Genomic DNA, 16,119 nt, shown 5'->3' with positions numbered 1-16,119 from the left:
AGATTATACATATTGTCTCAGAAGATTGATGTGAGGTTGGGGGAGTTAGTTGTTACTAGGGAGAGTGGAGTATAAGCTAGGAAAATGTCACAGATATAAGATGCAAGAGTCATAAGGTGGAGGAGTTGAGACCTGGGGGTATGCTGGGGGGCAGTTCCTACTGCTTAGGGGTGATGAGTTAATCCAGTGTTTAGGGTTGTGTTAGATCTCAGAGCTCTCCTGGTCTCTCTGAAGCCCAGCTATGCAGGTGTTCCCGGATGGTGGTGAGGAGTGAGGTGCCTCTCGCACTTACATTTACTTGTATTTTTATTATATATCTCCTTTCCCTTCCCTCACATGAACCAATGTCTGTTCCTTGTAAACAGTACGTCTGCTCTTTTAGATTCTCCATCCTTCTTTAGGGCTTCACTATGTAATTTCCATATGTATACTACTAGCTCTGATCTTTCACTCATGCTCCATTTTTTTGTTTTTGAGGAAGATTAGCCCTGAGCTAACTGCTGTCAATCCTCCTCTTTTTACTGAGGAAGGCTGGCCCTGAGCTAACATCTGTGCCCATCTTCCTCTATTTTATATGTGGGACGCCTACCACAGCATGGCTGGTCAAGTGGTGCCATGTCCGCACCTGGGATCTGAACTGGCGAACCCTGGGCTGCTGAAGCGAATGTGCGCACTTAACCGATGCACCACCGGGCCGGCCCCTCATGCTCCATTTTTTATCAGCAGTCATTTACTGAGTATTTTCACTTGAATAACTTACTCTCCTCTCACCTTTAACATTCAAAAATAGAACTACTAATCTTTAACCTAAAATTGCAATTTCTTAAACATTCTGTATTTTAGTTGTTGATATCATCATCCTTCCTCTTATTCAAATTACAGTTCGTTTTTTTTTGAGGAAGATTAGCCCTGAGCTAACATCCGCTGCCAATCCTCCTCTTTTTGCTGAGGAAGACTGGCCCTGATCTAACATCCGTGCCCATCTTCCTCTGCTTTATATGTGGGACACCTGCCACGGCATGGTGTTTGCCAAGCAGTGCCATGTTTGCACCCAGGGTCTGAACTGGTGAAACCCGGGCCGCCGAAGCAGAACATGTGCATTTGACCGCTGCACCCCTGGGCTGGCCCCTACAGTTCTTATTTTTATTTTTGTGCGTTTTCTTTTGTTTTCTCTCCTGATTTTTTTTTCAAGAAATATTTCAAAGAGGTTAGATGAAATTTATCTATATAGGGCATTTGTAAATTGGGTTTCCTTATACTTCTTATGTTGTGCTTTAATTGTTTTACCCATAGTATAAGTCTCGTTTCGCTGAACTTAACAATAAGTTCTACAAAGAAAGTGTTCCTAGTCTCACCTTTTTTTTTTTAGAGAAACCTCATAGTATCTTGTGTACTGGTGGGCATGTAGTGGTTCGTATTTAATGATTATTTGTAGAATTTAATTATAGTGAAAATGGGGAAATATGCTGGAAAATATCACTGAATTGTGACTAATTATGAACTCAAATATTTTCCAGTTCTTATTTTGACGAGAAAGGCTTGGTCAGACAACAGCTGGATTCTTTTGATGAGTTTATTCAGATGTCTGTTCAAAGAATTGTGGAAGATGCTCCACCTATAGACCTGCAAGCTGAAGCTCAGCATGCCAGTGGGGAAGTTGAAGAACCGGTAAGATGGGTGTTCTAATAAAGGAACCTAAGTAAAAGAAGAGTATTGATTTGAAATTTCAGTCCTCCTCCTACCTGGCTTAAAGGTCAAAAAAAAAAAAGTCAGTAGGTGTTTTTAGCAGTGTACTTACAGCATCTTCAGTCAGCTCCTGATAGTTTCTTACTAATGGAGAGATACATTTTTGCAAGTAATCCAAAACCCTAATCTTTATTCAGATAGTAGATATTTAATAGTTGAGAAGAGGGAACTCAGAACTATGGTGAACTACTAAGAGAAGCCTGCTAGAAATAGTCATATTGCTTCAGAAGATCCCACTTTTTTCTTTCACAGTATAAGGAATCATAAAAGAAAAAGTGTTTGGAGGATTATTTGTTGCATGAAATACATTATTATAAGAGATCATAAAGGAAAAATCACCCAGACATGTCAGCTAGTTTAATTTTTCTCAGTTCTTTATAGTCTTTGTTTACAGATATGCATGTCTTTAGTGTTGTTAAAATCATAGCAAGGGTATAATTTTATAATCTGGTTTTACATGGGTGATTGTAAAGAAGTATATAGCCTAAAATAATGACTGTCCCTAGCTTTTGAGAGGTAGAGAGGCAGCATGATGGGCGTTGAGAGACAGAAAACTGAAAAAGTGAGGCAGAGAGAGTCTCAGAAATAGAGGGAGGTCATTATTTCTAGCCAGTTCAGTACTTCTTGTCTATAGCTAAGCTCCTAAGGGCTGATCTATTTATTTTCATTCTAGTTGGACATGCTGCATAGACTTTGGCTGTTAAGAACAAAAATAATTGGCTTTTCTGGCACTGTGCTGGAAAGATGGGCATAAAATGCCATTTTTATACTTACATCATTTTCTCTTCATGGTCTTTGCAAAACAAGAGAGAGAACAATATAACGTAGCATATTCAAAGTGCCAGTACCGTAAGTACTGCTGGAGGAAGAGATCTCTGAAGCTGTAGTATCAGAGCTTAGTGGAAAAGATGGGAGGGACTTAAGCTGACCGTTTAAGGGCAGGGTAGGACTTGTCTTAGTAGAGAAAAGATGCTTAGGCATTTCATCAAGAAAATACTTGGTGTATTTGGAGATGTACTTGGGGATGTACTTGAGGATGGAATGGGGACCATAACAACCAGTACGTGACTTTTGGTTTGATCTATTTTTTTTTCTTTAAAAGATTGGCACCTGAGCTGACATCTGTTGTCAATCTTTTTTTTTTCCTTCTCCCCAAAGCCCCCCAGTACATGGCTGTATATGCTAGTTGTAGGTCCTTCTAGTTGTGCTATATGGGACGCTGCCTCAGCATGGCTTGGTGAGTGGTGCTAGGTCTGTGCCCAGGATCTGAACTGGGGAAACCCTGGGCTGCCAAAGCTGGAGTTTGCAAACTTAACCACTCGGCCAAGGGGCTGGCCCTGGTGTGATCTATTTTTTTTTAAAGATTTGCACCTGAGCTAACATCTGTTGCCAATCTTCTTTTTTTTTCTTCATCTCCCAAAAGTATCCCAATACATAGTTGTATATTCTAGTTGTAAGGTCGTTCTGGTTGTGCTATGTGGGACGCTGCCTCAGTATTGCCTGACGAGTGGTGCCATGTCCGTGTCCAGGATCTGAACTGGCGAAAGCCTGGGCTGCTGAAGCAGAGCATGCAAACTTAACCACTCGGCCACGGGGCTAGCCCCCGGTTTGATCTATTTTTGATAGGTGTTAGTAGGAGATAAGATGAAACCAGATTGTCACAGGCTTTGGATGTCATGGGGAATTATTGAAAGGTTGTCAAAGAATATTCATAAAGCATTATTTTAGAAAGGTTACTTTGGAAATGGTGTTTACTTGGATTGCGAAGAGGCTGGACGTGGATAAAAGTCTTGGAATAGCCTTGTTTAGGATAATAATGTTCTAGACTAGGGTGATTGTGGAAGTAAGGAGTAGAGGGATGTCTTCCCTTTGGCTCGTTATCACCACCAGTTCTCTTTGCCTTCTGCCTACTCCAGTTTAGGAAACTTGGGTGTCAATAATTTACCTTTCGTGGTCTGCTTAGTCCCATCATCTTCTCTGAGATTTGGTGTATAGTGAAATGCACTATGTCTTTATCTCTGGAAGCTTCTCATGGATCTTGTTTTGTTGGGCAGCAAATAGATATGTACTTGAAAGCTTTTTATTTTATTTTATTTTTTTTGCTGTGGGCTGAGCTATAGTCAGCCAGAATTGGAGGTTCTCAGGCCTATATATAGAATAATTAGGATTTTTTGTTTTTAATTGAAGAGTTAGGTTTATTTTTTCTTATTTTCTGCTGATTAGATTACAACATGGTACTGATTGTCTGAGTTTATCTTTTCTTTGTTTTCTGGTGACTTTGTACTTCTGACCCTAATCAAGGAGAGGGCACATGAAACTATATAGATCATTAATACAAATCCACTTTAACTGTTTGATATAAACTCAGAGCACATGGTATGTGCATAGCCTTTAGGTACTTGTGATATATTGTCTCTTTTTGGCTTTACCTTATGAAAACAATTAAGTATAAAACTTGACATCTATGGAATATGGATGTTGACTTTGGAGAGTCCTTATATTAGTAAAGTGGATTAATTTCACCAGTTTCTGGAGCTTCTTCTACTCAAAATGTTAATGTCATTTAAAATGGAATTGTTAAAACTTTTATGGAAAAAAATTATTTAACTTTTTTGTATTTTTTGGTTTCTTTTCAGCCAAGATATTTGCTGAAGTTTGAACAAATTTACCTCTCTAAGCCTACCCATTGGGAAAGAGATGGTGCTCCTTCACCAATGATGCCAAATGAGGCCAGATTAAGAAATCTCACGTAAGAAAGAATTTTTCCAGTAGCTGATATTGAAATGCAATTCAGAAAATGTAATTTTAACCAGTTGAGAGTTTTAGCAAATACCTTACTATTACTTAATCCTGACCTACTTTTGTTTTCAAAGGTATTCTGCTCCACTTTATGTTGATATAACAAAAACAGTCATTAAAGAAGGTGAAGAACAACTTCAGACTCAGCATCAGAAGACTTTTATAGGAAAAATTCCAATTATGTTGCGTTCAACTTACTGCCTGTTGAATGGCTTAACAGATCGTGATCTTTGTGAGTTAAACGAATGCCCTCTGGATCCTGGTGGCTACTTCATTATTAATGGATCAGAAAAGGTATATAGCATTATTTAAAAAAAAATAGAAAATGATAATATTTAAATTATGAAAGTTGAAATTAAAATAAATTTTTATATAGAATAACCTGGAAGTGGCAGTTGAATTATGTAGGGGATGACAGCTGAACTTATATAAGCCCAAACTTTATTTAGCTGTATATAATATGCACTAGAAATTGGGTCAGTTGTTTGAGCTTGCATGTTTCTAGGAAACATTTATGCAAAATGGAGTTTGTAAAGTTCAACAATTGATATTTCAGTGAGCCTATATGATCAGATTAAATTAAGATGCATATTTCACTCTTCTTTCTACTTTCAGGACTTGTAGGTTTTATGCCTGTAACTTTTTTATTGTCAATATAGGTTCTGATTGCTCAAGAGAAAATGGCAACAAACACAGTGTATGTGTTTGCCAAAAAGGATTCTAAATATGCCTACACGGGAGAGTGTAGATCATGTCTGGAGAATTCTTCCCGACCCACCAGTACTATTTGGGTTAGCATGCTGGCAAGAGGAGGACAGGTATGGACTGGGATATGATATTGTTTGGATTTATTCCTTTTTGTCTGGTTTTGTAATTTACCAGATTGCGTTCTTAGTCAAAAAAGCTTTTCTGGAGCATCAGTGTTATATGGTAGGTATTGTATAATTTACGTATTGCTGTGTAACAAAGGATTCCAATAGCAACATTTATCATCTCAGTTTCTGAGTCCAGAATCTAGGTGTGGCTTATCTGGCTTCTCTGGCTGTCTCTCACAAGGCTGCAGTCATCCTAAGGTTCATTCACGTAGCTGTTGGCAAGATTCAGTTCACTGTGGGTGTTGAACTGAGAATCTCAGTTCTTTGCTGGCTGTTGGCTGGAAGCCTCTCTCGTTTTTTTTGCCAGTGGGCCCCGTCCATACACCAACGTGGCAGCTTGCTTCATCAGAGACAGTAATCCAGAAGAGCCATAGAGTGTCTGAGCAATATGGAAATCACACTCTTTTATAACTTGATCTTGGAAGCAACAGCCTATCATTTTTGCTGTATTCTTTTTGTTAGATATAAGTTAGCATGTCCAGCCCATACTCAAGGGGAGGGAATTACACGAGGCAACAATAGTAGTAGGCAGGGATCATTGGGCACCATTTTAGAAGCTGCCTACCACAGGTATGTTACTTATAATAATGTATTGTAATGATAGCTAGCATTTTTGGACTATTTACCGTGTTCCAATTATGTTACTCAGATTGCTTGATTTAATCTTTACAACTATCTTGAAAAATAGTTGTAATTATCTCTATTTAATTTCATGTACTTTTTTATTGTTTTTTTGAATAAATCATACTTGCAGCATTAAAATTGTTCAAGAAAAATACAAAAAAGGTTATACTATAAAAAGTAGTCTTCCTTTGACCATCAGATCTTCCCCAGAGGCAACTGCTTTGATAATTTCTCGTGAATCAGTCCAGAAATAGTCTTTATGAGAAAAAAACAAATGGGAGCATACCACACGCACTGTTTGAACTTTGCTGGTATCCTTTAAAAAACATGTTTAGATCAGCACTTGATCATTCTTTTTGAGCTATGATATTCCATATGTAGATGTAGCATAATTTGTTAAACCATTTCCCTATCGATGGCCGTTTAGGTTTCCAGTCAGTGCTCTTACAAACAGTTCTGCAGAGTTTAATATCACTTTTATAAGTTGTAAACATGAAGAACTTGAAGATTAGAGAGTTTTAACCACTTGAAGTTAAATATATATACACGTAGAATAGATGTTTTAAAGAATTAAGATGGTTCTTCCTTGTAAAAGGTTGAATGGAGCCCAAGTACAAGCATTTGGAAAAGATCCCCAGGTGATTGTGATATACATTCTTTGTTGACAAGCATTGGCCTGGATTATGGAGGGCAAAGACGTGAACATAGTATATTAGGGAGATTATTATGGCAGCTATGGACAAAATAAATTAATTAGAGGCAGAGAAAGGAAAATCATTTGGATTTAGTGAAGGTTTGATATAATATGAGGATGAGTCAATTAAGATTCTGTGCTTTCTATTCTGATAGCATAAAATAGAGACCTTCTAAAAATTGATTTTTAGAGAGAACCTAGTGAGTTCATTTTTAGACAAAATATTTTGGGGAGCTGCATGATGTAGCATTGTTTTTTTAGTGTTTTGCTTATTCTGAAAATGATCTGTGATGAAACAAATAATCGACTGAATGGAATAATTGATATCTAGGTAGAAACAACCAAATGGCAGTTGGAAATATGAGGGCTGAGGGTACAGGAAAAATGTCAAGATGGATTTGGGTATCATTTATAAAATGTTATTACTGAACACCCATGAGGTGAGATAAGGTTTCTAAGGAAGGAGGCCTGAAGTAGGAGGAGGAAGATGACAGATGTTGTTAGAGGGATCATGATAATGTAGGATTATGAGGCTAAGAGAAGATAGAGTGAGTTTGATATTAAGGAAAAGAAATATGAGTAAGAGTGAGAAACCAGGTGTTTGTATGCCAGTGTAGGCTAGTAACTTTTGTTTGTTTTTGTATGTGTGTACATGAAATTTACTGAAAGATAAATTGGAAAACTGTGTGAAAAAGGCTGTTTGTTAATTTTGTAAGGTTTTTCAAACAAGGAGATACGTTGTAGACCAGCTCTCAGTTAATATTTGTTTTTCATTCTGTCCTTAGCTTTTTTCCACGTTTGTCTGTCTATATTGTCTTGTTTTTTACCCCTCATCTATTTCTTTCTTCCAGAGATTTTTTTTTTGGGTGGGGGCAGAAGGTGAGGGGTCAGTGTTCACATTCTTTGCAGCCAAATATCATTTCTAAATACAGTATTGGGTAATTCTGAAAGAATCTTGGCAGGCAGTAGAGAGTGGAAGTTCTCTTGGGTCTGTATGCCAGTCTCTTCATCAAATTAGTAAACCTGTTTCAATGGTTTTGAAAAGTAGCCATAGGACATGCCTTAGAATATGAGAGGCATGCTTCTTTTGAAATATGTACAGTGAACATATATATAACATGATTCTCATGAACATTTTTATATGCCTGTAATTCTTATTCTGTATATTCATATTCTATTCATTTTTTTTCCTAGGGTGCAAAAAAGAGTGCTATTGGTCAGCGCATTGTGGCAACTCTACCATATATCAAGCAAGAAGTTCCTATCATTATTGTGTTCAGAGCATTAGGTTTTGTGTCTGACAGAGATATTTTAGAGCATATTATTTATGATTTTGAAGATCCAGAGATGATGGAAATGGTAACGTGAAAGCAAATGTATTCATAATGTTTTACAAGAGGTTTCAAGTTACTGACTGTTGCTAATCTTAAAACATAGTAGAGAGCTGCCCTGAAGAGCAATTTAGCTGTCACAAATCCCATGGCATTTATTGTGTAGTGAAATCCTTCAGCTTTGCCTTGGCCTCTTTCCTGACAATTTTCTGTAAAATAGACGTGAAAACTAGAGGCAGCCAGAGTTCAATGATAGCAGTGAGAACAAACAGTAGTAAGGAAAATCATAGAAGCATACAAGTCTGGTGCAATTTAGTAAAAAGGGAAATGAGTAGTTGATATTTTGTTTTTTTTTTTTAACTTTTTATTTTGAAATAATTTCAAACTTACGGAAAAGTTGCAAAGAACTCTTGCATACTCTTCACCCATATTCACTAGTTGTTACATCTGTCACATTTGCTTTAGCATTCTCTTTATATATACATTTTTTCCTGGTCATTTGAGAGTAAGTTTCCGGCCTCATGCCCCTTTACTACTAAACACTTCAGTGTATATTTCCTAGGAACCAGCACAGTCACTTATGGAATCATAGTACGTTTATCAAAATCAAGATGTTTAACTTAGATACAATACTATTAATATACAGATCTTATTTGGGTTTTTGCCAGTTGTCTTGATAATATCCTTAATAGCATATTGTTTTTTTCTGGTTCAGAATCCAGTCCTGAATCATGCATTGCATTTTGTTTTTATGTTTCTTTAGTCTCTAATCTTTCCTCACCTTTTTGCCTAGTCTTTCTTAACATTGAAATTTTTGGAGAGGATAGGCCATTTATTTTGTAGAACTTCCCTCAATTTGTTTTTTCCTGATATTGCTCATGCTTAGATTCAATTTATGCATTTTTTGGCAGGAAGAATACAGAAGTAATATTGTGTGCTTCCCAGGGCATCGCATCAGTAGTCATATGATGTCATTTTGTCCCATTATTAGTCATGTTAACTCTGATCACTTTACAGTGGTATCTGTTAGGTTCCTTCGCTATAACGTTACTATTTTTGTGGGAAGATTTTTCAAATCTAGATAAATATCCCTTTTCGTATCAGTTTTTTCCATTGGTGATCCTTGTCTGAATAGTAGTTGATAATCTTAAAGTTTTCCCTGATTGTCCAGAATCTTTAAGACTACTTTAAGAATCTTTAAGGCTAGAGAAATAAGGTAAAATGCAGGCTAAATGTCACAAAGTTAGAGAGTGGAGTACATTTTAGATAGTGGAGTATTTATTGATATGGTTACTTGAGAAAAATGGGTTCTGGTTAGATTTTACTTTAAGTTTTTACCGGTAGTCATATGCTCTTTTTTTTTTTTTTGAAGAATATATGTTATCTTTTATCCAAAATGCATCCCAAATGATTCAAACTGGATACAGATAGTATTCAAACTGAAATTTTCTTAAAGCGAAAGACCTGATTTGCTTTATGTATGTTGTCCTTTTGAAAATTCCTATTTGTTTGCTAGCACTTAAGCTTGGGCCAATTTTTACAAGTTTGTGAGTCAGGTATTCATTGTGCAAAAGTGCTTTAGTTTATTCTTCTAAAAGTACATTATTATTATACTTTTTTCCAAATCCATATTAACCGTAACAAAACAATTTCATAACAGGGACAATTTCCTTTATAAAGATCACTTTCATCTATCATTCTATCTGTGGCCTTACTTTGACTGGTTTACATGGCCTTTTTCTGATCTTTGGTTCCATGAGTGGAATTTGGATGTTTTAACTTGTGGGTCAGTGACAAATAGACATAAGAAATCAAAGGCAGGAAAGGCATTTCAGTATATGTGATAGGATTAAAGTATATTTTCAGGGGCCAAAGCTACTAAATGTTACTCCTCATTTCTCATGCTCATTATTTTGTAAAATTGGAATTTTACAATGTTAGAACTGCAATGGAACTTAGAGATTATTTTATTTAGTCCCTTTTAGATGAGGAAACTGCTCAAGGCCACAGCTAGTTAGTGGCAGGAGTGGAACACAGGTCTTTATAACGATATGCCTTTAAATAGTCTCCTTTACGAAATACTGAGTGGTTTTATTTATAGGTAAATAATGTATAGGTGTAAGGAATAGGTATAAAATAGGTATAAGAAAAACTTCTTAAACCAAGGCTGAAAATCTGTCACATTTATTTATTTGTAGCTTAGTAACTTTTAATTTTAGTATTAAACTTCTCTAAATTGATTTTGTATATTCGGAAGGAACTTTATTTTGTCATTGCTCATTAAAATGTAAAGAACATTTTAATGTTTTTAAACATTAAAAAACCATGCTACTCTTTATAATGGAATCATGTGTATTTTTCTAGAAAGTGTAATTGCCTGTGTTGATGAGTGGATTTTGTCAGGGATTTCTAAGGTGTCTTCAAGTTCTAAGACTTTGAGATTCCTTGATTTTCTAGAAGTGTTTGCATATTTGATTAATTTTATAGGGATATTTAACATGTTATAAATTAAGTGACAGTTGACTCATTTTAAGGTGAAAATATGAATTTGAAAATAACTTATTTAAATTATCTGATAGGTTAAACCTTCTCTCGATGAAGCTTTTGTCATTCAAGAACAGAATGTTGCACTAAATTTCATTGGCTCAAGAGGGGCAAAGCCTGGAGTCACCAAAGAGAAAAGAATTAAATATGCAAAAGAGGTCTTACAAAAAGAAATGCTCCCTCATGTTGGCGTCAGTGATTTTTGTGAGACCAAAAAAGCCTATTTCTTGGGGTATGTTAAATTTCATTGTTTTAAGTTCTTTGCCAAGTTTTTCTTAAAGCTAAAAATGTAAAAAATTTGTTTTTAATGTAGTAGTTAAAAAAAAGCCAAAAACCATGTGTTTTTTTTTTTTGCTTCTTTTCTTTCCAAGGTACATGGTTCATAGGTTGCTTCTAGCAGCATTGGGTAGAAGAGAATTAGATGACAGAGACCACTATGGAAACAAAAGATTGGATCTTGCTGGGCCGCTACTTGCATTCTTATTTAGAGGGTAAGGAATTATAGAATGATATTGTTAAAAGTAGAGAGATTTCACTTTAGATTGGTCATTGTACATGGAGGGGTAAACTATCTTGGAATCATAGGAAGTTAGCTAAATTCTCTTTTCCAGTTGCTCAGATTTAGTTTTGCTTCGTGTCTGTGAATTTCAAGTTTGTGAGGAGAATTTATTACTTGTTTACATTTTATGTTTTCCTCTGATGCCTTTACAAGGCATTAGAGAAAGCTGAAGTAGGGCCTTGATTTTCTAAGTGTTGATATTGGAATTTTTATTAGTCTTGTTTTTGTGTTTTTTAGCACACAAAAGGTGGAGGGAGGTCTATCAAAAATATTAGCGGTGGTTGCCTCACAGTATTGGAGTTATATGTAATTTTAATTTTTATTATTTTGTTTTATTTTTTTAAGAACTTGTTTTGTGGGTTTTTTTTTTTTGGAGGAAGATTAGCCCTGAGCTAACATCTGCTGCCAATCCTCCTCTTTTTTTGCTGAGGAAGGCTGGCCCTGAGCTAACATCTGTGCCCATCTTCCTCCACTTTTTATATGTGGGACGTCTGCCACAGCATGGCTTGCCAAGTGGTGCCATGTCCGCACCCGAGATCCGAACTGGCAAACTCCGGGCCGCAGAACGTGTGCACTTAACTGCTGCACCACCGGGCCAGCCCCTGTAATTTTTATTTTATTCTTAATATGTTTTTTATATTTTCCATATTTTTATAATGAACACATACTTTTATAACTTATAGTTATTTAAAAAATAAAATATATAGACAATTTAATACAAAAAAGATAATACTAGCAATTTAACGTTTTGTACAATGTTATTTAGTGTGTTGTAGATTAGTATTTTTCAGCCCTTTTTTTTTATTATCACCCCAGTAAGGAGCCTCTTTTGACATTTTTTCACTAATTGCTCCACCCATGTATGCTTATGTACATCTGCACTTTATACATAAAAAGAGTAATAACACCTATCTCCCTCTACCCCAACCACTTTTTGCCCTTTGTGGGCAATTTTATCCTTGTTGAGAATGCACGTTTTAGAACTTTACATGTTTAAAACATATCATTTTATTTGGCAGTATGTTTAAGAATTTGCTGAAAGAAGTGCGGATCTATGCACAGAAGTTTATTGATCGAGGAAAGGATTTTAACTTGGAGTTGGCAATTAAAACAAGGATTATATCTGATGGCCTAAAATATTCTTTAGCTACTGGAAACTGGGGTGACCAAAAGAAAGCTCATCAAGCCAGAGCTGGAGTATCTCAGGTAAGGATGTTGACTATGAGTACAGGTTTGATAGGAAAATGTTATGAGACTGACAGATTCTTTGATTCATTGAAGGTAAGTTATTTTGCTTTTTTTTCTTGGTGGGATGTAAAATCACTAGGGGCTTTTGAATTATGAAAATAAAAATTTTCTTAAATTAGCTGTTAGCATTACTAAGAGAGACTTAAGATTTTGGCTTGCATCAAGATAGTAAATAAATTAGAGTAGCTACTTGGGAGGTGAGACAGTCCATGTGAGTGAAATTTTTGTCTGAAAAGCTCGATGTTAGAAGCTGACCCAGAGGATAAATGGGCATCCCCTTACTTTGTTGCAAAATGTAGTACTTCTAACACTGATTTCTCTATGTTGGCATGTTGTGTGTATGGTGCCTGCAATAGCTACTCTCAGATGGTGTAATGGGGAAACCTCTAAATAAAAGTCTCACTAGGCATTTTTATATTTTCTGTTTATTTTTCATGTAAGATTGAAAATCTATATTATACATGTCTGGCTTTATGGAATTTTGGGGGGTCTTCCCCTCTTTTTTTTTTAACTAGCCTTTATCAGTATCACCTGATTAATTTGGCATTCTGACACCAACTTCAAGCTCCTGATTCCTCGAAACCCAGATGCTCTAAGAAATTCTGGGAGGCTGCTGATAAAGTTGAATTTCTTGTTCCTTTTTATTTAGTAAGGATTTATTTTATTCAGTATACTTGGTGTTTGTGATTCTGGGTCCACAAACATGAATGAGATTCCAGCCCTCAAGGAACTCACCGTCTATTAGAGGAAACATTCATCCATTTACAGCTGACTATGCTGAGCTGAATTTTGATAAATACCATGCTGCCAGTTCAGTTCAGTGAATGATTATTGGGACTTAAGATGTGCCAGGCACTCTGCCACACATCAGAGATGGCAAGATGGATAAAACGTGATCCCTGATCTTCAGTAGTTTACAGTCTATACTCATAGATAGATGTAAAGAGATAGTTGCAACATGGTAGAGTAAGTATTTTAATGAGAGATATGCACAACTGCTCTGGGAATGCTGGAGAAAGGCATTTAACACAGCCTGAGAGTGTGAAAAGAAGTCTTTAGGAGGTAACACCTGAGCTAATTTTGAAGGGTAATTGGGAAATAGGCCAAACCTGATAGGAGAGTAGAACCAGCAGCTCACAGGAAAACTGGAGAAAACTTCTTAATATTCTGAAAGGGATGGAGAGAGGAAAGAATGTGTGTGTATGTGGGAGCAGCTAGAGCAGTCTAGGGTTTTCAAATCAAATGGGAGAGTTAAGGTGGGATTGGAGAGGGGAGCTGGGACGAGCTCATATAGAGGAGTGTTGTGGTCATTTTTGTTTTTTAGGTAGATTCACAGTAATTGGCTGTTTGGAGAAAAGATTTGAGAAGGGCCAAGTTGGTGGCCGGAAGATTGTTGTAACAGGCTGAGTGAGAAATAATTAGGGCCTGGACTAGAGCAGTCTTGTAGAGATGGAGAGTGGAGTCAAATTTGAGAAATATTTAGGAAGTACGTTTTGTAAGACTGACTGATTAGTTGAATGATGGAAAACTCAGTAGAGTACAGAAAAGGGAACAGTTCTTCTTGGAGATGGGTCAGATGACTTTTATAGAGGTGGCAACATTTCACCAGGCAGAGCAGAGTGGGGAAGTGCATTCCATTCTTTGGCAATACAGTGGTCAATGGTGTGCACTTGGGAGGGTGTTTGGCAATGTGGATGGGTACAGGAATTGGAGAGACTGGTAGGGGAGGGTCATTTCAGACTTCACTGAGAAGAGCTTTAATGTCGTGTTCCTCTCTAGTTGGTGGGGACCTGTTTAATATTTTTTAAATAGGTGAGCGATGTGAACAACTCTATGTTTTAATAATTCTGGTAACCGAAGAGGGTCGATTGGAGGGTACATTGCAGGAGGTGATGCCAGTAGTATAGGCAAGAGGTAAGGCACTGGCCTGTTGCTGTGATGTTGGGAATGGAAGGGTTGGGTTTTTGAGAAAATTTGAAAGTAGAATTGCCAGGGTAAGTTTATTAATGTATGAAAGAAGGAAGTCAGAGACTAAAGTGATTTTGAGCTTCTGGATTGGGAGATTTCTGGATTGCCATTAACCCTGACAGGAGTTTTAGGCGGATGGAGGAGGTTTGGGTTGTTATAGGGCTAGGAAAGATGGTGATTTTTTATTAGGTGTATTGAGCTTGAATTGATTGCTTTATATCCCTCAAAGGATAATAAGTAATAAAGGTAATAATTATTACCTGACTTATGAGTATTACCTTGCTTAGTGTCCTATAAGTATTGAATCTCCATCTTGGATTCAGAGACCTCAACCTGGAAAAAGTACTGAGTTGGTAGCATTTATTACTTGCTGAGTGCCTAACGTGTGTCAAGTACTGTTCTAGGTACAGAACAGAGAAAAAACAAATAAAAAATTCCCATTCTTATGGAGTTAACATCCTAGTAGTTGGAGACAGACCATGAAACATTTATGTAGTCTGGGAGAACACCGCCTATTTGCCATTCCTCCTGTAAGGGGCAGCTAAGTTATGGGGCTGAACAAGATTATTCAGGGAAAGGGTGGAGAATGGAGGGATGTGGACAGTTTGACACTCGGTGGATTATATGTAAAAATATGGCTTTGCTTCATTCTAATATTTGCCAGAATTGTGCTGTAACAGAAATGCCTAAACTTTAAAGATTTGCTATTGTTTTCTAGGTATTAAACCGCCTGACTTTTGCGTCCACTCTTTCTCACCTGCGTCGTTTAAATTCTCCGATTGGTAGAGATGGCAAGCTGGCCAAACCAAGACAGTTGCATAATACATTGTGGGGAATGGTGTGTCCTGCTGAGACCCCAGAGGTAATGCGTTAGAATTTATGTTCAGGACAAAAAGTCTGCCAATAATTATGTAAAGTATAATTACTTTTAGAAGTAAGTTTTTATTTAATTAGGCAGTGTGGTTTAGAACTAAATATTATTTGGAATTTTGTTCTTAGGAAGTAAGAGTAAATCCTGAAATCAAATTGAAGGAAAAATGTTTATGGAAAAGAATTTTGATAGGCTTGTTAACTTAGAATGAGTAATACTTTGTTTGTTCCTAGGGCCATGCTGTAGGACTTGTGAAGAATTTAGCTCTGATGGCTTATATTTCAGTTGGATCTCAACCTTCTCCAATTCTGGAATTTTTAGAAGAATGGAGTATGGAAAATTTAGAAGAAATTTCTCCTGCAGCTATTGCTGAGTGTGTATAGATGCAATTTTTTAAAAAACTATTGTTAATTTTTGGTTATAGCTTAGTATAGAGTTACTAAGTGCAAAATGTTTTTGGTTTCACATTTTTAGTGCAACCAAGATTTTTGTTAATGGCTGCTGGGTTGGAATACATAAAGATCCTGAACAACTTATGAACACTCTAAGGAAATTACGGCGTCAGATGGACATCATTGTGTCTGAAGTAAGAGTCTTGAATTAACTAAGAGGGCGTGATCTATGGGATTTCTAAACAAGGCATAAAACTAGTGAAAGTTATTTTTGCGTTACCGTCTTTCTTTAACTGGTTTCCCTTGAGTTGTAAAGTATATTGTCGAAAGTCTACGTGATGTTTAGGTCTAGGATGAACTAAATTTAATTATAAGGAATTGCTTCCTTTAATGCTTTAGATATATGCTTCTAAAAATTTGATGTGTAATTTAAATTATTAAATTAGAATTTAGAATTTGAATCATTTT

General features: G+C 36.4%; 1 protein-coding gene across 1 annotated transcript in view; it reads left to right on the top strand.

The window, feature by feature from the left end:
- The window catches only part of POLR2B (RNA polymerase II subunit B), a 44,241-nt gene that overhangs the window by 7,440 nt on the left and 20,682 nt on the right, over positions 1-16,119 (top strand). The window contains exons 3-13 of the mRNA XM_014857834.3: positions 1,518-1,668; positions 4,383-4,495; positions 4,620-4,839; positions 5,205-5,363; positions 7,933-8,097; positions 10,649-10,845; positions 10,985-11,104; positions 12,192-12,378; positions 15,107-15,250; positions 15,493-15,632; positions 15,734-15,845. Coding sequence (XP_014713320.3) covers positions 1,518-1,668; positions 4,383-4,495; positions 4,620-4,839; positions 5,205-5,363; positions 7,933-8,097; positions 10,649-10,845; positions 10,985-11,104; positions 12,192-12,378; positions 15,107-15,250; positions 15,493-15,632; positions 15,734-15,845 — 1,708 coding nt within the window. The remainder of the gene's footprint in view (positions 1-1,517; positions 1,669-4,382; positions 4,496-4,619; positions 4,840-5,204; positions 5,364-7,932; positions 8,098-10,648; positions 10,846-10,984; positions 11,105-12,191; positions 12,379-15,106; positions 15,251-15,492; positions 15,633-15,733; positions 15,846-16,119) is intronic.

This window comes from Equus asinus, chromosome 3 (genome assembly GCF_041296235.1).
Source record: "Equus asinus isolate D_3611 breed Donkey chromosome 3, EquAss-T2T_v2, whole genome shotgun sequence".
Lineage (NCBI taxonomy): Eukaryota > Metazoa > Chordata > Mammalia > Perissodactyla > Equidae > Equus > Equus asinus.
This window is presented reverse-complemented; position numbering and strand designations above follow the sequence as displayed.